The sequence below is a fragment of the Colius striatus genome, chromosome 15 (assembly GCF_028858725.1).
Source record: "Colius striatus isolate bColStr4 chromosome 15, bColStr4.1.hap1, whole genome shotgun sequence".
Classification (NCBI taxonomy): Eukaryota; Metazoa; Chordata; class Aves; order Coliiformes; family Coliidae; genus Colius; species Colius striatus.
Genome location: NC_084773.1, coordinates 17,815,021 through 17,836,349, shown reverse-complemented (window position 1 = coordinate 17,836,349; position 21,329 = coordinate 17,815,021). Strand labels below are relative to the sequence as shown.

The window sequence follows — 21,329 nt, the reverse complement described above, 5'->3', positions numbered from 1 at the left end:
CTTTCAAAACCTTCTCCTAGTAGTTTTACAAACCGTCAAAAGAAACTGCAGCTTCATTTCCTCTTTTCTAAACTGTAACTTGAAAAGAAATAGGAAACTTAAACAGGCTGACTGATGGGAAATCCATCAGTATGTATCTAATGCTTTTTATACTCACCCAGGGGGGCGGAGGGGGGCGAGCAGAACGTGGTCTCCTTCATTTAGAGTTGTTGATACACTGGGGGAACGGTTGATGTTTATTTCAAAACGCTGCATGACCTGGCTTGTTTGTGGGGGGGGAGTTGTCTCTCATATACTAATAATCTCCGTGTATTATTATTATTGCTATTATTTTTTCCCATTTGTAGCAAATAATATTTTTTTTAAGTGCCAAAAGGGGGTAAATTGGATCATATTGAATGTGATGCAAAGCTATGACCTATTTGTGTAACTGCCTTTCCAAATGCTTTTGAGTCTTTCCTGTCTCCCTGCACCTCGCTGCTCTGGCTGGGCGGCTTCGACAGTGTGTCTGTGTGTAGGCAAGAGGTTAGCAAAGAAGGGGAAATTAAAACAATGTTGTACATTATATAGTTACCAGCTATTGAAAAACCTATTTTGTATGCAAGACAGCAGTGTAGAGATATATGGAAAGCCTTGGGCTAAGTACAGAAGATAATTACATTTGGAATTTTACTGAGTTAAGTCATTTATAGCTTCAAATAGTTGGAGAGAAAAATCAGCAAAAACACACTTAAACTTCGTGTTGTTACTTTTCAAGATAAGCATTTTTTTTAAAATGTCTTTTATCTTCTTATCTTACAAATTGCCCTTTTTCTTTCATAGATATTTCCTAAATTTTACTTTCAGGAACACGCTGGTCACAACACTCTTTCACTGTTAGCTGATGCAATGAAAACCATTTTAACACAAGTTTTATAAAAATCAAACTACCAGTCATAAAATATCAGAATCTTGCAGAAAATGTTATGAGAAATGGTCTGGTATTTTAACAAGTTTCTTGGGAATTAGGGGGGGAAAAAAGTAATCTGCAGTCTTCCTGGTAAACTGAGATATGAGATAATCTTTTACCAAGATGCAGTAAGATTCAGGCTGAAGGTAAACGCAGATCCTTCAGTTACAGTCAGCTTGAAATGCATTAATTCTTCCCTCCTGCAGTTGCTGAGGATGACTGTGCCTGCAACTACAGTATGTTAATAGCTGGACAGGACAGAGATGGTACTTGGTCACCACCTTTCCATAAGGCCTTGACAATGTTTTTGAAAGATGTGTCAGCAGTGCATTCTAGTCACTGTTAGAAGTGACTAATAGTTACAGCTTCATGTCCATTTAGTGCTGGGGAATACCTCTTAGCTCCAATTGCTTGGGAAGGCAGCATGATAAGGTGTCCAAGAGAAAAGATCATCATTTGAAAGTCGTGTGAGGGCCAAAACATTCTGGATTTGTTTTTAACAATCATACTAGCACAGTAGACAGGATGAACTGAAGGCTTAATGTAGACAAGGATGGTTAGCAGAGTGACACTATGCATTGGCCAGCAAAGGACAGGTGGAGGAGGAGGATGGTCCTGCTTCTGAAATGTACCTACAACTCTCCCCTTTTCCCTCTCCCTTCATCCTGTGTATCAGTCCTCTGAGACTTTTATTTTTTAAAGTCTGCATAGATGTGTATGAGGATTTGACCTGGTCTAAAGCAGAAGTCTGGCCCAATGGCAGGGGTTTCAGTGACGTGGCCTACAGTGCCCAATGTGTTGTACCAGGAGCAGCTGGACTAAGACCTTGGAGCTAATACTCCCCCAGTGAGTTACCAGTTACCAACAGAGTGGTGCCAACAAGCCCTGTGGCTGACTTTGAGTTTTGTGAGCCAGATAGCAGAGGGACCCCCAGCCTTTCCCACTTGACCTGTGGTGCTCAGCACCAACGGGAGGCTTTGCCTTCCAGTGGAGCTGTAAAGGACCACACGCTGTTCAGGGCCCAGCAGCCACGGCCAGGTGTAAATGCCACACCATTTCATGCACGCACAGCCCCATCAAGACAGGGACAGAATTTAACAAATTCATTTCACCTGAGGGATGCCCTTCAGCTTTTGAGTGTGGTGGACCCAAATGCAAGCCTTTCTTTTTTTTCCTTAATGCTCTTTTTTGCACACAACAGCTTTATCAGTGTCGTAGGAGAGGTATGTACTTTTTGTAAAAAACAGGTCAGATCTGTTTTGTGTTTTGTTGCAAATGCCCCTTTGCAGAAAGTATCTCAAAGCTTTGGTCTCAGCATTTCCATCACAAATATACTTAAAATACCACAGACAAGGTAGAGATCTTCTCATATTTCACTTTGTTTAAACCATCTTGACATGATCATTTGTTGCCATTATAAATAGTAAGAATTGGGCTGCTGGGTAAAACACAAATATAGGAACGTATGCCTGTCCTTAGCTGGTTCTTAGCTGGAATAGGATACCCATTATGCAGCACCATCTTAGAGTGCAAAAACATTTCAGGGTAGCAACAAAAGTACAAGTTTAAAAAAATTTTAAGACAGCTGGCCATTTTCATTGTAGTGAAAACACTGCTTGGGCCTGTTTTCCTAAAGCATCCATCGAGACTCTTGAAAAGTAGGTCCTGAACTTTTCCAGTGCACAGCCTAATTAGGCATGTAATGAGAGGAAAGAGGTTACGTCTTGATTGTCTCTTGTGTTGCCCATGACTGGCTTCCTTCCTTTTTGTCCTTGGACTGTCCGAAATCTTGCTGCTGAAGTGATCTCCCTTTTCAGTTGATGTGGCCATGTTTCTGCTGTTGAATGCCTTCACTGGGTTTCTGTTTTCCTGCTCTGTGCATTATTTTCTGTCTTTTTTGTCTCATGTGCAGTTTATCCTATGCCTTACTGCCTTCTCTCTTGCTCCTTGGTCACTTGACTGCCATACTGTCACCTCACCTTGGGCCCCTTCTGACCTTTGCTTGTCTTCTACTGCCTTTCCTACCTATCTAGTTTTAGTATTTAACCTTAGGGGTAAGGCATGTGTCTTGGTGTCCAAGTTTGAAGAGCACATACCTTTGGTCTGGATGTGTTTTCTGTTGAACTGCAGTTAGGCTCCTACCTCATGGTTGTGCCCTACAGAGGTGAGGGAAACCACTCCCAAAATCAAGTTACCATGAAGAACTGAGTGGCCATCTGAAAACCTCCCACCATTGCAGAGCTTTCCAAATGGATACAGGAAAAAAGAATTGAGACTTCAGGCAGGTCTATGTTACCATCCTCAGACCTCCTGAAAAGAGCAGATCCTTTTGTACAAGGCAGAACAGCCCTTGCCCAAGAATACTTACCATTAGATCAAGAGTATTTTCCAGCATGTCTGCTAATAATCCCATTCCTGGACCATCTGCACTCCAGTGAGTGCCACCAGTGAGAATTTACTCCCAGCAGTGGCCAAGCAAGCACTCATGGCTGCTTTTGTATGACCCCACTGACCAAAGGGGCTACTAGTGACATTCTAGTTTTGTATCACTACTGCTTCCTGACCTGAGGGAAAAAACAGTTTAAAGAAATTCTTCAGATTTTTTTACTTCTCTTCAGTGCTTTGAAACCGAGAGACCTCTATTTTTCATAATTTAAACTCCTGCCTAACTGGGTGAGTGTTTGAATTCCTAGACTATGACAAAATGCTAGCGTGTGTCTGCCTGAAATGTCGAGAGGATCTTTAATAACCTCCCATCGACCAGCGCCGGCGTTAAAAGCATCGCTGAGACGATGAGTGAAACCCCCACAACCAAGGCCCCCAGCTGCTGGGAGGGAGGTGCTGGGCTGCATTTTGCCAGGGGGGCCCAGAGGAAGCACCGCAGGGTGTGCCCCGTGCTGCCCGGGTGCCTTTCCCTCCCTCCCTCCCTCCCTCCCGCTGCTGCTGCTGCCGCCGTGCTGGTGCAGGCAGGAAGCTTTTCAGGTGCCTGCCTTTTATTTATTTTGGCTAGAAGATGTTGTTCTTCTGCAGTAGCCTGCAGACCAAAATTTAATGCACAGATGACCCCGCCAAGCAGCCCATGTGCCCGGTGACTGCTACAAATGAGAGATTGCACAACAGAGCTGTGCTCAGAGTACAACTATTTCTCGGTTTTAATTTGTTTTGTGTGAAGCACAGCAGCTGAGGGGTGAGACCTCTCCTTTCTCTGAAGAGGTCCTCAGAGGAGTCTCAGAGGGAGAAGTTTCTGCTGCAGCGCTATGATAAGAGCCCGTCACTGCCCTTTGGCCCTTCTGTGAAGTCCAGAAGAGATCTGGTGATGAGATTGCAGGAGATCTGCTTATAGGTGTCAGGTTTTCTCTCTTGCCATTAAGGTTTCAGGCCGGGAAAAGAGCAGCCATTTGAAAAGCCCAATGATACTGCTTTTGCACTTCCAGAGCACACCATTTTCCCCTTGATTTAATTCCCATCTTGGAAACCCATGTGCCGAGTTTTATCCTGTCATGATATCTTTCTGGCAAGGTCAGAAACCCCTTGCCTTGCAAAGAGCAAGACAACCTTGACTCTGTAAGGTTGTGAATGGGGATTTATGACCAAGTCTCCTTTTATATACACTTAGCACAACTTTACTGCTACAAACAGATGATGGTGATAAGGTGGGCAGGTTGTTTAAAGTTTTGCTGGAATGTGAGCACAGTTCTCCTCCTGGCACCAGGAATCTGACTTGTCTAAAGGGAATACTCAGCTCTGCAACAATTGTCATTTTTAAGAACCTGATCCAAGTCCTGCTAGAAACAGGAGCCTTTATGTTAGGCTTGTATGTTAGTAACACCCCTTTTTCATTAGTATTATTTCATGTATCTTTCCAAAGTATAGGGGATTTCTTTATGATCATCTGGAAAAAAGTCCTATTTGCACATACAAAAAAAGAAGTTCCAAAAGTAATGAGATTTAGTGTTTATCCAGTTTGTTGAGATGCTTTGGGAAGCTGTCCTGGCCAAGGTGGGATCCTAAGACCTCCAACTGTGGCCTGGTACAGACCTCAACCAACAAATTCAAGAGACACCCAGAGCAGGAGCTTTGCCCTGACTCTTTTGGCATGATGTGACTGATGAGAAAGGGTGAAAGCATCAGTCCTGTAGCCTTGGGTGCCCCAACATGAGTCCTCTGGGGTGGTTCCAGCCACCATCAGACTTTCCCACTCTCCTGCCCTCGAGTTTATGCCAAGGGGATACTGGCAGCTCCCACACTATTCCTGCCCCACGACTGGGTACTCCTGCTCAGACTCCCAGCCTGGCAGTGCAGGGTGGCCTGCCGAGGTGCTGTGCCTCCCGCTCTGGTCAAAGCAGGGTGTTTTCTAGCACCACTGCCGCACCTCGTGTGGTTTAACCACCACTGCCTCTGCGCTTGCTGCACATGCCACAAAGCCTGTACGTGACGTAAAAGCCACGGGCCATTTGTGTGAGGGTTGTTTTCTGCTCTGAAAGGAGACAAACTCACCTCGGAGCTGCTGCCTCGCTTTCTGCTGCGCCTCCTGAGCCGGAGCGGGGCTGGTTAATAAACATGATTCACTGTTGTCTTTTAGCTGTCAGGGCTAGAGTGAAGCTCTTGGTGCCGGCAGGTCTAGCTCTTCTCACTCGAGGGCTAATGCATTTTGCTTTGGGAAATAGTGACACCCAGCACCAGGCGTTAGCCTTCCCTCACGAATAGACAGTATACAATTTCCAAACTACTCAGCAATAAAACTCTCCTGTCTCGTGCTTCAGTGCCAACTGTTTAATTAGGAATAAGCGGAGGCTGGGTTTTATTTGTACGAGTAACAGAGGATATTTTTTTTCCCCCCATTTTTCAGCTTGCAAAAGATAAAGAGCGCCTGCAAGCCATGATGACGCACCTGCACGTGAAGTCAACTGAACCAAAAGCCACCCCTCAGCCCGTAAGTACCAAACTCTGCTGAAAGCAAACGAAACCTCACAACAAACCTCTCTTTCCTGTGTTCCCCACCGGTGCTGCACCACTGCAGGCACCCAGATTTCATCATCCCTCTCTCTCTCTTCAGAGAGTTCGAAATAACTTTTGCTCTGAAGCTGATGCATTGGGCCTTTTTCTGGTCTCATGGACTAGCCTGTAAGTTGCTTTGCATCAGTCTGAGTTGCATGAAATCTTAGAAAGTGTTAGGAAGGAGTTGTAATTAAATTATGTTTAGTATATTTATTTTGCTTTCTCCCTGTCTGACAGACATTTACAGTAGGAGAGACTCTAGCTGCACGTTTTTGATGATAATCATCGTTACCCGGTATCAAGTTTTACAGTGTTGAAACTGAGAAGGGAAACCTTTTCCGCCACAGGTTGCCCTTTAGAAAAAGAAGCGACTGGCTTTGCAGCCCAAGGCAACCCCTAAACCCAGGCAAAGCCACCACCTCATTCCCTGGCCAAAATTAACCTTCTTCAGCCGTTCTTTCCTCCCAACCTCTGAAGGCTGAAAATGTTCCTCAGAGCTTCCATGATTATTCAAAGTGGAGAGAACGCCTTGCTTCTTGATTTTAAGATTTGTAAGATTTAAAGGTACACTGGCTTTATTTGATTTTGCTTTGAGTCATTGTGTGAAAATTAATTGAGCGTTGACAATCTATAGTTAGTACCAGCAATTTTAATCAATATGCAATGATGCAGCATAATGACAAAGTATTGGTTTATCTGTTTTGACTGATTTTTTTTTTCTATAAATAAAGCAAACACACACCCATATATGTGTGATTTATAGTGATAGAAATAAAAAGGAGTCAGACTATTAACCCAGCAAATATGGTAGCCTGCCAAGATGCAGTTGGTAGACAAAATTAATGTCTGAAACAGAACACATTACAGAGATAGAGAACATAAAATCATTAAACACTTCACGCGCCCATTTTTACTTGAAGAGGATTTCTCAGTTTCCATGTAGTTGGAAACAAATGGCTGCAGAAGTGCATAGGGAGGTTAGTAGACAGAAAATTGCAGGCTATTCAGCAACACTGGAGCAGATGTCAACGTCAGTGGGAAATTTCGGTGCCTTCTTGGAGAGTGTTGAGTGGTAGGTATAAACCCTTCCATTTAAGCTGTTGAGATGCTGAATATTGCTTGATCCCGGTGGATACCAGCCCTCTAGAGCAGAAACTACTCCTGGTGTCTATAAAACCAGCATTCTTATAGTTCTTCACATCCATCTCAGCCTGAATGCAAATGCTTCAGCGCATTGTTTGGCAAAGTATGTAGACCCAACAGAATGAGGAGGAGGTTTGGTTTCTATAGCTCTTACTGGATTAAAAATTAAAACAGCGGAATAATCTGGGAGTCTCAAAGCACTCTGCCTTGAGGCCTTTCATAACAGCAGTGCCCCTCAGGAGGAAGGATTAAAAACTGAAGGGAGGAAATCATAAGGCAGCGAGCAGCGTTTGGCAAAGCAGCTCGTGATCGATGCTCAGCCACAGAGGGCAGGAAGCTTTAGTGGGTGTCGGTGGCTACGGAGATACCAGGCAGTGTCACCATGAAGATAGTGTTAACAGCTAATAAACAGGGAAAAGCAGTGGGGGGAAAAAAAAAGGGGAAAGGAAGAAAAAAACCCAACAGAACGCTGGGGGAAAAGGGCTGTCTTGATTAGTATTAAAAATGTTTTACATTCTGGAAAATTATAGCTTTGTTGGGGACCTCCTACTAAATTTATTTTTAACTGCTCTATTGAAAATTCTGTACCACTAGTCAACATTATCTCTCAGTTGCTCAGCACAGTGTTTCTTTATTAAAAGAAATAGGCATGAATATTTTTGACTGAAAAATTAATAGCTTTTGAATTCATACACAGCAGGTTTTCTTTTGCAAAGAAGTCCAGTATCGCTGCACAGCACTTCTATAACCATTTATTTAGAGTCCAAGTCAAACCTTTGACAGCTAGAGCAGTGTTACAAGCCAACATAAAGAACTCCAAGATGTAAACCAACAATAGGCAGTCTGTGTGAGGTTTGCCATTGTCAAATACATAGATTGTTTGGATTAGTTTATGTAAATGTACTGTTGTATTACCCTTTGGAAAAAAAAAGATCACATTTGTGTATGAAAAGTGGTTTCGTTCACAGGCAGCATTATAAATTCCTTATCCTTTAACTTACATGTTAGAAGTAAAAATTGGTGCCTGACAGGCCTATATTGTGTGGCACTCTGTTGTTGGATTGAAACTGCCTTCTTTTCATTTATTGAAATATAGAAAAATTTATTATAGATACCATCTGATAAATCAGAAATTATTAAAATATGTATAGGTGAAGCATTTGAAAATTAATTATAAAATGTAGAAGTATAGTGTTTTGCATAAATTGTGCTTTCCTAGTGGAAAAAAACACACAGGCGCTGCATAGACTCTGCTAGACCCTAGTCCTTTTAACTCAGTGGGATAGGACTTTGGTAAAAAGATCTGATGACCATTATTGCAGTGCAAAGTATTCTTTACATCCAGTAATTAATTTTTTTTTGCCAACATAACTAATGCAAGGTGTCTGTGAGAATTAATATGTTGCGGGACGTTGGTGGCATTCAAGGCAGGAGCGGCTGCGAGGCCAAGCACGGCAGCGAACTGGGATTTAAAATCACAGCCTTTTCATCACTGAGCAAGTGGTTTTATTCTGGTTAAAGGATCTTTGTGCTTGTTTTTAAACTCTTTTGTTACGGACTGAGCACCTGTGTTAACCGTGTGACTTTGCACACTGACCATTGCCGTCGTCTTTGTCTTTTGGACGTCAGGCAGTAGATATGTGGGTGGGTTTGGAACAATTTGGACCAGCTGGGCCACCACCAAGTTCTTGGTGATTGTGCAGCAATTCAAACCTCAACTGATTTTTGGGGAAGGTTCCCCAGCCTAACCGTGACCATCTATCACATCCCCACCTTCAGATGGCTTCAACTCTTTGCAGTAATTTTGGCCTTGGCAAGAGCTGTGTAGTGGCCCATGTGTTTCACTACACCAGTCCACCAAGACATCTGTTCAATGAAGCTCTTTAGTCCTAGTAAAGCTGATGAGGTTGAAGCACATTCTTATGTAGCGTAGTGGTGGATGACTGATGTTATACTGCAAAGGGCAGCTCTTCCCCTGCTCCTGGGGAGCTGCTGGGGAGGGAGAGCACATCAGGAGCTGGGGCAGCACTCAGTGATGCCTGTACACGTGTCGAGCTTTAGAATTTAAACGCCCAACAGTGCAGCACTTCGGAAGGTAAAGGAAGTATCTCACAGCTTGATATTTGGAGCGTGCAAAGTTGTTCCTGTTTTGCTAAGGCTGAAGGGCCCAAGTCAGGTGAGAACAAAGCTGTCTGTGGAGCAATATGCTGTGACTTATTTTTATAAGGTGGATTTTTTTCATGGGAAAAAAACCCCAAAAAAGCCACAAAAGCCAGAACGATTTCTCAAGAATTGTCATTCTGGTTTTACTACTAAGATACCTTTCCCTGCATGCCATTTGCATTGGTGTCAGTGATCAGCATAATAGGCCAAAGTGGAAACGTGCTTGCTTTTGGAGGATTCACCTATGTCGGAATTCATAGGAAGGGGAGGAAAAAGGAGAAAGCATCAACCAACAAGTAATTCTGCATACTAGGTGCTCTAGCTATCCTTCAAAAATAGACAAGAAAACTTTTACAGCAACTTTTGGCACTTGAAATGCACTGGTAGATAGTCCTTCTTTAAAGTTTTTTTTACCCTAACCATAGCAGTTATGATTGTTTTGAAATACTGTTTTTAGCAACTGTAATAACAAAGCATTCAAAAAAAAAAAGAAGTCTTTTAACTGTCAAGGTAATGACTGAGCATTTTAGCTGCTGTAGCTGTACTTTATAGCTTGAAAAAATAACGATACGCGGCAATAAAGAGAGATTCTCAAGCACAACAAAAGCTGTTTTTATATACTGGTTTTCATTAAGTCTCACTCCTCAGCTTCGGTTTCCTTAGTATTCCTGCCAATAACAACACCTGCTAAGTGATTGCTGCCTGCCAGGCTCTGCATCTAATGCACTAATGTGTCCAGGCTGAAGCAGGAGAGGAAGACAAAGTTTTAGGTTCAGTGTTAGCTTTCTCTCTCACCCTCAGTGTCAAGAAAAGGAGTCTCTGCTCCAGAGTGTTTCAGTCGCAGGAATTCCATGCGGATGAATCCTCAGCCTCCTCAGTTGGGACCAGAGTGGCAGCATCCATGGCAGAGGAGTCACTGCCCTGCAGCAGTGGGTCTGGGCCTACTGTGGCACTTAGAAATAGATATTTTATTTTTTCTTCTAAAAGAGTTTCAAGGGCTCTTTTATGTGGGGGCCACTATTGTCATGTAAAATGTTTTCACAAAGAGAAATCAGCCCTAGTGGGAGAGCCACTTACTGGAAATCTATTCTACAGGGTGAAGGAGAGGGTTACCTCTCTGTCTTGTTTATATCTGAAGAAAAAGAAGAAAACATCTCCGTCTTCACCTTTAATAGGAAGACGTGAGTATTTCTTGAAAGGGAAGGTCAACAATAAAATCCTAAGCAGGATATTGAATGCTGAAGCAGTAATGGCATTTATGATTTAGTTGAACGGTGTGAGGAAAAAGTTCTTAAAACCCAAAACTGAACAAAGTACCCAACAAGGTTCAGTTTGCAGAATTGTAAGGCCAGAACCTTGTGGGGTTTTCTGTTGGGTTGTTTTTTCCCCTTATTCTTTTGGGGATTTTTTTTTCATTATGATTTTTTTAAGGCTGGAGTAAATCCTCCCTCCCCCCATCCCCAGTACAAACAGTATGATGACATTTAACTCTTTGGTGCAAGGACTGTACTCTCTGGTTGTACTGGGAAAGTGCCCCACGTTGTGCCTTAATGCAGTGCAAGAGTTCTTGCTCATCAAAGCGCTAAGTCTCCGACTTAGGCTGCCTCCCATCTGGCAGCAGTGATACCTCATCCAAAAACTACGGTATGTGGGAAACAGGCTGTGTACGAAATACTGACACGAACAACTTTTCTAATCATAGTAACTTGTTTTTAAATAGAAAATGCAAACAGGGAGAAACCGTGTTGAGTTTCCATCAGGAAAAGAAACCCTCCCAGCCTGGTCCCTCCCTGATCTTTGCCCTGCACAGTCAGCCACGGCCTCTTTCACGTTTCTAATTGACGCCAATATTAAGATTTAATAGTTTACCGTTCAGATTAATAATTCAAGGTGGCAACAAAACCAACACCATTCATAATTTGTTATTCTGCTCTAATTCACAACCGATTTTTCAGCCTTCGTGCTATAGACGCAACAAAGAAAGCAGCAGCAGCGAAGGTCTGCGGAGGGAGCGCAGCCCTCTCCTCCCTCACCCTCGCTTGTGTTTTGGCAACAGCACCATCAGGGATCAGGTCCCAGCTGGAAGAGGAGAGTGTCATCAAATAAAACACGGAAAAGGGAAAAAACTTCACCAGCGATCGACAAGGTCGTGTTTCATTAACTTGTTGGTTCAGGCTCGCAAATGGTCGTCGGAGGTGAAACGCAGCAGACTCGCGGCGTTCCAGCTTTTTGTTCTCTCTTTCCTCACAGACTGCAGTCATGTTTAATTTGGAAACTGGGCTCCTTTGGCAAATTAGCAATTAGAACAATTTTGTGGGAATATGTATATGTGTCATTAGTTTTCCTGCAAATTAATAGCGAGAGCAGAGGTCAGGCAGAAATTTTCCACTTGACTGCAGCTCCTCTGTTGAGATTTGGCACTTTGTTTTGGAACGGCCACAGCTGCTCAAAGCCACAGTCTTCCTTTAGGAACTGTCTTTTAATTAGTTTACCTCATAGCCATTATTACAAATATTACTGCCTCCCCTCCTTGAAATAAAATTACTGTTTCTACAAAATATTCCAGTGACATCTTGCACCACTGCACATTGATGGTGGGGTCACTTGGATGCAGCGTTTAATCATTAGATCACCTCCATAAGCATCTCCTAATTAGAGTCCTTACAATACAATTTTATCTGGTAATTAGCTGAGATTGGCTGCTTCCTCTGTAGCTTATTAGTGGCAGCCCAGCAGTGGGTGTGAATCACAGTGTCATTTGTCAAGCCTGTTAAAGCCCCCTCCTTTGCTCGTCCTCTTCTCTGTTTATTCCTAGTTGCTACCTACGCTGAAAAGCCTAAAGAAATTTAACTCGATTCAAATTCTTGAAGCGGGGAATGCTGACCTTTGCAGATCCTTTCTCCCAGTCCTCTAGTAGAAACAGATTAAATGTTAAGTTTTTACACAGTGAAAAAGGAAGGGGACTCTTTTGAAATGGAGTAGTTGGAGCTGTAATGATGAAGCACGAGCAGTGATCTTTCCAACAGGAGGGCCCGGCTGCTCAGCCTGCGCCAGAGACGGACACTTAAAATTGATGCAGATTTGCTCGCAGTTATTGGACTGTTAAAATGTCCATTTAGAAACTGAGATAAAATACAGTAGATTTAATTTCATAGTGAGACCTGTCAGTTGTACTATTATTACCATCACTGGTCCTTTTATCATATGTAATAGATGGATAGATGGGTAACAGGGAGACATTACTGTATACATGTCCCTAATCAGCATCGTTAAATCATGCCAGCCATCAAACGGGCTCTGGCTGTGGCACATGGTCACACCGGCACGGGAGGCTCTGGGAAATCAATACCTCTATTTCACTGCCTTTCGCCATCCTGTGCCAAGTTCACGCTCTGTGCTTTGCCACCAGGCGTTAAATCTTCCCCATTGCAAGGCAAAGTGTTATTTGTAAGCACCTGCACAGAAAGGCAGGGGTTTGCCACCTTCTTTCCCTGGAGCAGTGCTTGAGCTGCCAGTGTGCCGTGGCAGCCACACAGCACTGCGTTTGTGGCTGGGGCTTCCCTCAGCTCCACCTCACCAGCCAGAGCAAAAAGCTGTCACAATTTATCTCTCAGCTGCACCCTTTCTGTCGGCGATGGGCTTTTTGCTTTGGGTATCCTTTCTGTAATGTTAGAGCCCTTTATTTTCCACCACCTTTGTTTTGGATAAATCCTGTTACTTTTATAAAGAAAATTTGTGGCTGTTAACTCGTCTGAGGGATGCTAATACAAGTTTCCTTATCGGGTTGCTTTCATATGAGGAAAATTAATACAGTGCCTTATGGATAAACAGGAGTTATTTGGGGATATAGCCTTGCCATGTGCCTTGCCTTCATCTGAAAAGGTTTCATGTCCAGCCAAAAGGAACTTTAATCACAAAAAAAAAGATGTAAGATTCTGACCCTGTTAAATTCGGTAGGAGTTTTGCCTTCAATGGGGTCAGGATTTCACCCAATATCATTCCCAAAACAGCCTGAGGGAAGGAAATAATGGAAGTAGTCAAAGAGCCCTTTTTCTCGGGCGTCCTTTCTGATGTTGTCGTGAAGGGATCAGATTGTTTGTTTCAGATACTTCAGTGGGAGCAACCTATTGAGTCGGGAGCATCGTCTTTCAAAGTACATTGTAGGACAAAAAGAAAGAGTCGTGGAGGAATGTGGATGCCGGTTATATAAATAGTGTTGTGTATGGAAAACACTTGAGTTGGAGCTGGGCTTGATACACAGTCCTTGAGGCAGTTGTGTTTTACAGCCTATGGTGGCAAGCTGCCGTTTGTCCGGGGCTGGGCTTCATGCAGGTAATGCTGATGACTTCCGTCCTAGGAGATAAAAAAGAGTGGTGCCACTTGTGCTGGGCTGAATGCTTGCAGTATTTCATGCAGTGTGATTAATTAAATTATTCCAGTGTTAACTTACTCTGGGCTTTGCTTTTAAAATGGATGAACAGAAGGGGAAAAAAAAATAACCCACTAATGCTGAAGAGAGATTGCATTTCTTCCTCGTGTGTCCCTAGGAAAGTCTTGCCTTTTGTTTTAAGTCTGATGCCTTCAATGAAATATCCAAGAAGACTGATTAGAAGCCGTGCATAATGATAGCATTGGAAATAAGAGATGTGTGGGGGTTTAGATCAGGAAACAATGGAACTAAAGTAAAATGATTATGTACTGTGTGAGATCTTGTTTTAAGGTTTAGATAAAAATCCATGATTTCTAGTTCTGGCAGCAGGCTACGTTACTCTTTTGTTGAAATCTATTCGGAAATGCTTGTATTTATTTCCCTGTACTGGCTCCTCATGGAGATGTTACAACAGAGCTTTGGGCTGAAGCGAGTGCTCGGGCTGTGCCGTCTGTTTCAGGCTGAGGAAGGCCCCGTTTCTCTGCAGCCTTTAATTAAGCCAGAAACACCGTTTTGTGACGAAACCCTCATCCTTCCCTCCGCAGCTGAACCTGGTATCGAGCGTCACGCTTTCCAAGACGGCGTCCGAGGCGTCTCCGCAGAGCTTACCTCATACTCCCACCACCCCGACTGCGCCCATCACTCCCGTCACGCAGGGGCCGTCGGTCATCACTACCACGAGCATGCACAACGTCGGGCCCATCCGGAGGCGGTACTCGGATAAATACAACGTCCCCATTTCTTCAGGTAAAGGGGTTCCGGTGGCACAGCCCCTTTGGTGGGGCAGCTCCCTGCGGCCCGGCAGTGGCAGGCAGGGATGATAACGGAACAACTGCTCTCATTTAGCAGATATTGCCCAGAACCAAGAGTTTTATAAGAACGCGGAAGTCAGACCACCCTTCACGTATGCATCTTTAATTAGACAGGTAAGCTGAGCCAAACACATGCATTTGGATTAGGGAAAAGGAAAAAAAAACACCTCCCTATATGTGCACACCCTGGATTAAATAGATTTCCAAACCTTTGGTGTATAAGCGTGCTCAAATGCTCAAACCTTTACTATAAGGGTTTTTAGAACTGCAATATATAACATAATTGCTTTTGATTAAGTATTACAATACGATGTGATTATTAGGAAATTCATTTCACACAACAGTGAAAATGAGCCTGTTTAAAGATGGCAAGTCAATTATCACAAGCTACAGTAATCTCTGATCCCTAGAATTAATCTGAGCTCTAAATAATTACTGAGCTTTAATCAGCTAGTGAAATGTTTTGCATTTCTCTTTGATTCTGCTTTATGAATGACTAATAAATTAATATTTCTGTAAGGAAACAGAAATAAAAACTCAAAACAATTAGATAATTCCATTTTGAATTTTGCCATTGAACTGTTAAATACAGCCATTAATCTTAGTTCATATTGTGAAAACCCTCCTTTGGATTTTTTGCTCCAAATCTCTTCCTTCTTTCTTCCTTCTTTCTTTCTTTCTTTCCTTTTTGTATTTGGTCAAGTAAAACTGTGAGTGTGTTTTGTGAGCTCATAACTGATCTTTTGCAATCGCTTTGCTTCGCAAGGCCATCCTTGAATCTCCAGAAAAACAGCTAACACTAAATGAAATCTACAACTGGTTCACGCGAATGTTTGCTTACTTCAGACGCAACGCGGCGACGTGGAAGGTAAGCCTCAGCCCGCCCGTGCCTCTCGCCTCTCATATCTGACATGTACAGAGTAGACATTGCTGATGACATAACAAATTGCAACGACATGTGGACGAGAAGATTTAGATCGGCAGTTTTGACACACACTGGGTGCCTTATCTGCAGGAACAATTTGATATTTGGCAGAAAAATTCTTCTGCCTTTGAAAAGCACTAATTGAATCCCCATTATTGGCTTTTATGTTCTGTGATTATGCCACGAGTTCCTCTGTGTGGTTGCTGCTAGCAGTGAAACTCAAGCCCTTCAGCTGGAACGTATTAGGAAGCAAAAAAAAAAAGAGGTGAAGTTATTGTGTCAGTAGAAGATAGACTGTTTGTCTTTTCAGTTATGCAGGCTGTAATCACCACAACCACTTTTTTTCCTAGGATCTATATAGATCAGTGAATTTCTTTCCTCAATCAATTGACTCTCAACTGCATTTACAGAACTATTATAGACTTCCTCTGGTTGTTTTTTTACTCACACAGCAAAAGCTCATTGAATATAATATGCAAGAATCAAGCCCCACCATAAGAAATGTGTTTAACAGAAATAAAGTTGTTGTTTGGCACTTGAATTTCCTACTTGAAGTACCTCAGATATTGTTAGATAAGAGGTCTGGGGCATTAGTTTTCATTTGTATTTGGAGGGGGGCACTCTTTTTCTGTATAGCATTATAATAGCCACGTTGGCCTGTGAAGCTATTGCAGTTACAAAGGAATTAATCAAATAACAGACTCTTGTACTGGTACAAAAGTTGCACACCCTGGTACTTTAAACTAGACAGCTCTGTTGCTTTCAAACAATTTTACCAGGTAGGATGAATATGTCCCATATATGCTGTGTCATCAGCTCTTTCTGGTTTTCCTGTCTCAGCCTGTATTTAGGATTCGTTCCTTTGGAGGACAGAGCTAAAAATGGTCCTTGGAAGTTAGCTTGGTTTCCAGTAGCATGTTTTGCTTTTCATTCAGATCCCAGCGCAATTTTGTACATTTTCAACGTTTGTCTAGAAACTCTTAGGTTCAGGAAAAGTCTCTGTGATTGCTGCTTTGATTCTTCACTGCAGTTGGAAAACATGAGCAGTGTTTCACTTTGTACCTTCCCTACTATCCAGAAAGGAAATTAACTTTCCCTGCTTTAAGATCCTTTTAGACCTGCCTGTCTTTTGCTGCTGGAGTGGTTCCAGTAGGACTTTTCAGCAGCTGCAGGTGTGGGTGCTAAAGTAAAAATCCTATTTAATTCCAGCAGCAAATAGAAGGGAAATGGAAGGAGAGAGCTGAAGAAGGCAACGGGCAGCCATGGCCATATCTCCTTGGAGGCCAGTTTTAGGAATTAGCTTCGTATCTTATGTAAAAATCCAGTCCCAAAAGCCATGTGCACTTATACTGTGCTGCTGCAGAGAAGGAGAGAAACTTAGCTGCAGATCTTTGGGCTTGCAGAAGGTGGGCAGGTACCGTTTGAAGACCCCTCCTGGACACCTTGACCTTGTGCAGGTGTCCAGGTCCTGCCTCACTCAACAGGGAAGAAAAGCTTCAGCCCAAGTTCCACCAGTGCTAGTGAAATTGGCAACTGCAAGAACAGCAGGGATGAAAATGCAGTTCTGGATTGACATGATGGGAAGCCCACGGGGCACAGAACAGCACAAGGGGCTAATTGCAGAATCAGAGCAGTTTGAATAGATCCGTGCTGATGTGCACCCACCTTCAGCGGATGCTTAGGGAATGTTTGGGTCAGCGTTCACCAAGTTCACCCACTTTAGGGTCAGGGTTTAGTGTGGACAAGCTTCCCTGAGCCCACTTTCAAAAACACAGAAGAGTGCAGGAATAAAGACCTTTAAAATATGAACCTCTTTCCCAAAATGCAGTACAGCAGAGCCTGAGCAGTTATTAAAATAACAAACCCTTTCATTTACTACATTCAAGCATGTTGAGGGTGATTTTTCTGCAGAAGTGGCTTGCATACAAATATTTTTAACAAGGTAAATATGTAATTTTACTATAATAGCTCCTAATTTTTCTGTTAAGCTGATTGCTAGGGGAGCACTGTGAACTGGTTCTGACAGGTCAGAGGCAATGTCTGCTTTTATTTTTTGGAGTAATTTGCTGGCACTGAGTCGCAGCCATGAGGCACAGGCTTGCAGGTGTGGCTCCAAAACGTTGGGATATTATTGTTCAAATAAAACTGTTAGATAGCAAGTATCCAGGGGCAGAGGAAACAAAACAGGGTTTTTTTCTGCTATGAATTCCTTCAAACATGGAAAAATAGAAAGCAAGGGCAACACTTCACGGACAGGGTTGGACAAGATGATCTTTCCAACCCTTAAGCTTCTGTGATCCTGTGGTCTTGCAAATACTCAACTCGTCTGTCTCAACACATCCAGCAAGAGCCCAATCCAGCACATTGACCTCAGGAGAACAAGAACAAACTGCAAAGTGTTTTCTCCAGCATTACATTTATTTAAAGAAGAGCACAAACATTTCTGCTTCACCGTGTATTTAGAGACTGCTTACAAACTCCAAGGACTCCCTTTGCTGAACTTTGCCGTGTGCATTTGATCAACTGCTGTATGAACTTACAGGATCAGCTTTCACTGGGGGAAACAGCGTTATTATTCTTAGGTTTTGCTCCAGACTTGACAGTGTTCCCATTTTCACAGGAAACTGCCTGAGTTACCCAGATGTGGGCCGGCAGCCCTGTGTCGGGTTGCATCGGTGCGGCACCCACCAGCAGTTGCTGAGCTGGCTGATTTTAGCCTGGAAGGTGTGGGGCGTTTACATGTTTTCCCTCCTACCTCAAAATCAGGGGTTTTGCCAAAAAAATTTCAGGAGTAGTGAAATCTGGAAGGAAGAGGGAGTAGGGAGGGGGGTGGGAAATCATTAAAAAATAAGAAGAAAGTAAGGGCAGAAGGAAGCAGCCCTGATAGGTTGACTTTCTGCTAGATTTCTACCTTGCTGAGAGGAAAAACATATTCAAGGTTTATCTTTCCACCAGTTCGCAAGCAGGTGGGTGTGGAAAAGCCAAAGTGCCACAATCGGGCACTTCCAGCCAGAGGAGATGTGTTTGCACTCAAGTGTCTGCTGAGCAAAGGCAGTTTGAGCCGTGAGTCTTCCCCTGTAGCCTGGGTGGGAATGTGAGGACTGAACTAGGCGCTGTGGAGAAATGGGAAAGTAGCAAAAGATTTTAGCCTTCCCCTCCCAGGCACACACACCACTGCCTCTTAATTTACATGACAAATGCACTGTGCATACCCTTTGTTTGCACAGTGATTTAGACATTCATGATTAGAGCTCCCTTTCACCATCCAGACCCGATGTTCATTAAACAAAAAAAAAAGGCGACGAGGAAGAACGACAACGGAAGGAAAAAAAATTGTAGTCTCTTGGTTGCCTAGACCCAGGCCATGTGTTTGGCTGGCATTGTGCCTGCTAACGAGTCAACCAGATTGACTAAATCAATGGTGCCAGTGATGATGGATGGAGTTTGTTCGCCTGCATATTTTCAGCAAATGGCTTCTTCTGTTTTTTACTGAGCCCCACTCGGCGGCAGCGGGGACGGGCTCTACGTACAGACCCGAGTGGCTTTGTGGTAGAGTGTTTGCTCAGGGAATGGAGAAGGAGCATGGTGCTCCATTTGAGTAATGCCAAGGCTCTCGGCACCGTTTCAGAGGGACAGAAAAGCCACAGCTCGCTGTGACCAAGTGAAGTATCTCACATCCAGCTTCAGCAAAGGTCTGAGCGCATTGGAGGCGTTGGCCAGGCTCATCCTTCCCTGGCAGAGCTGCAGAGAGGACATCTGAACGTCGGATGCCATGAGCGCCAGTCCCTCTGGGTGATGAACTGTGGGGATATTATCACTTTGTTTCAGAGAGCCCTCCTCATGTTTTCACTTGGCAGAGGCTCAGATCAGTCAGTACAGTAGTCTGCCAGAAATAGGAGCCAACTTCCATATAAGAGCAAGCCGTGAAGGCAGGAGTCGGTGCCGTGCCGGCCGGTGGGGTGCTGCCGAGCCCCAGTCTGTGCTGTGGGTGTGGAAGGAGGTTCAGCACCTGATTCACATTAGCCCAGCTGTGGGAAACCACAGCAGCACGAGCTCTGATGCCTCTCAGTTAAATTGAGCTGTCTGTACTTACATGAAATCCTTTCTGTTCTTTCTAACCACTTTCTTTTCCAGAAGAGGAGAAGTTTCTCTTTGCAGAGCATGTATATTTGTTTTGAAAATGTCTAAGCAATGTTCTTCTGTATGAAATGTGCTGTGTTATACAACGTGCATGCTTTAAAATGATGGCTGTTCTCGTTCACACTGGGGATAATTGATAAGAATAACTTGAATTTCTAATCTCGGGTTTAAGCTTTTATAATTATTTTGTCTTTGCAAAAATAAGATGTAAAGAGCCGGGGAAAGCAAGCGGGTGTGGGGAGGGGAGGGGGCTTAACGTTGCAAAATGAAGACTGTCAAGCTGACTGTGCTGCTGTTCTTGGACAATGATGAGCATTTTCTCATAGAAAGTTTTTGAATGTTTTCTCTTTTATACTTGCTGCAGAATGCAGTGCGTCATAATCTTAGTCTTCACAAGTGTTTTGTGCGAGTAGAAAACGTTAAAGGGGCAGTATGGACAGTGGATGAACTAGAGTTCCAAAAACGAAGGCCACAAAAGATCAGTGGGTATGTCCACCATGTTTGAACTTCTTAGCCTAGCTTGGATCATGCTTACAGTTTAACGTAGAGGCTTTTGGCTGCTAGCTGGTGTTAGACCAACCACAGGTGGTTTCGCATTGTTTCAGTTAAGGGAAACCAAGACAAACATCTCATCACTACTGTTTGTATGCCCACCAGTACCCTGACCCTGCTTGCTTGGTGTTTGTTGCATCACATGCTAGTAGCTTTTAGGTGGCAATGCATATTAACCCTCACAAACCATTTGCTTATGCTTATTGCATTTTATTTTCTTTTTCCTTTTCCCTGTATTTGATGTCTGTTCTGTCCCCGATCCCGTGTCCCTTTGTTTCCACTTCATCTCCTTTGCTGCTGCTCTTGTCCCAGGGTGCCATTCGCACCAACCTCTCACTGCATAAGTGCTTTATCAGAGTAGAGGATGAGTTTGGGTCCTTTTGGACTGTTGATGATGAAGAGTTTAAACGTGGCCGTCATATTCAACGAGGCCGTCCTCGAAAATACTGCCCTGATGAAAACTTTGGCGAGCTTGTTGCACAGTAAGAGCTTTTACTTGCTTTAATTTTTTTTTTCTGCTGTTGCTTTGCTTTGCATGATTTACCCATCTCATGTAGACTTGCATTTCACGAAATAGTGACATCACCTTTGCTGCTAAAGAAACTAAGTTTTTGGTTGTTACGTGTATTTTGTGTGTCCTACTCTGATAATCCAAATGCCTGTAGTGATAACTCTACTTGAACATGTTTGTTACAGCATTTGTTTATAGTGCAATGTAGACTAAATAACTAGCCACGCTAGTGCAGATACGCTGCTGTAGACCTGTCAGGAAGACAGATAGGTGCCAGGAAAGGCCTCAGATAAGTTTTGACTCTGATGTTTTCCTTCGCTTTCAGTTGTACGCTTTGTTTTGCAACTCTTAATCACAAATAGAGCAAGGTGCTAATAAGACAGAAGCACTGAATTAACTTCAGAAAGTTAAAAAGCCATCCTGTGTGTGTCTACAACCACCACACACAAATATTCCTGGGGTTCCCAAAGCAATTTTCTTTGACCTTTACTCAAAGTCCATCTCTCCAGGACGACTGATCCTCGCTGGTCCCTGGAGGAGGGGCTCAGTTAAGACTCTTCTCATGGTGATTTATTCCCACATGAAAAACAAACAACAATAAATATGCCCAGTGAGCAATAAAACTTTTTGGAGATTTTCTCTTTTTTTGTACTGGCACTTTTTATCCAGCTCATAATTGATGATTTTTTCCCCCTCCATATTCAATG

The 21,329-nt window shown here is 43.3% G+C and overlaps 1 protein-coding gene across 10 annotated transcripts in view; it reads left to right on the top strand.

Annotated features, from left to right (window-relative positions):
• Positions 1-21,329, top strand: part of FOXP1 (forkhead box P1) — a 410,233-nt gene that overhangs the window by 373,308 nt on the left and 15,596 nt on the right. For 8 of the 10 annotated variants that reach the window (XM_062008074.1, XM_062008068.1, XM_062008069.1 and 5 more), the window contains 5 exons: positions 5,799-5,882; positions 14,228-14,429; positions 14,529-14,608; positions 15,261-15,362; positions 19,924-20,045. In XM_062008074.1, coding sequence (XP_061864058.1) covers positions 5,799-5,882; positions 14,228-14,429; positions 14,529-14,608; positions 15,261-15,362; positions 19,924-20,045 — 590 coding nt within the window. The remainder of the gene's footprint in view (positions 1-5,798; positions 5,883-14,227; positions 14,430-14,528; positions 14,609-15,260; positions 15,363-19,923; positions 20,046-21,329) is intronic. The other 2 variants (XM_062008078.1, XM_062008073.1) reach the window with 1 other exon arrangement.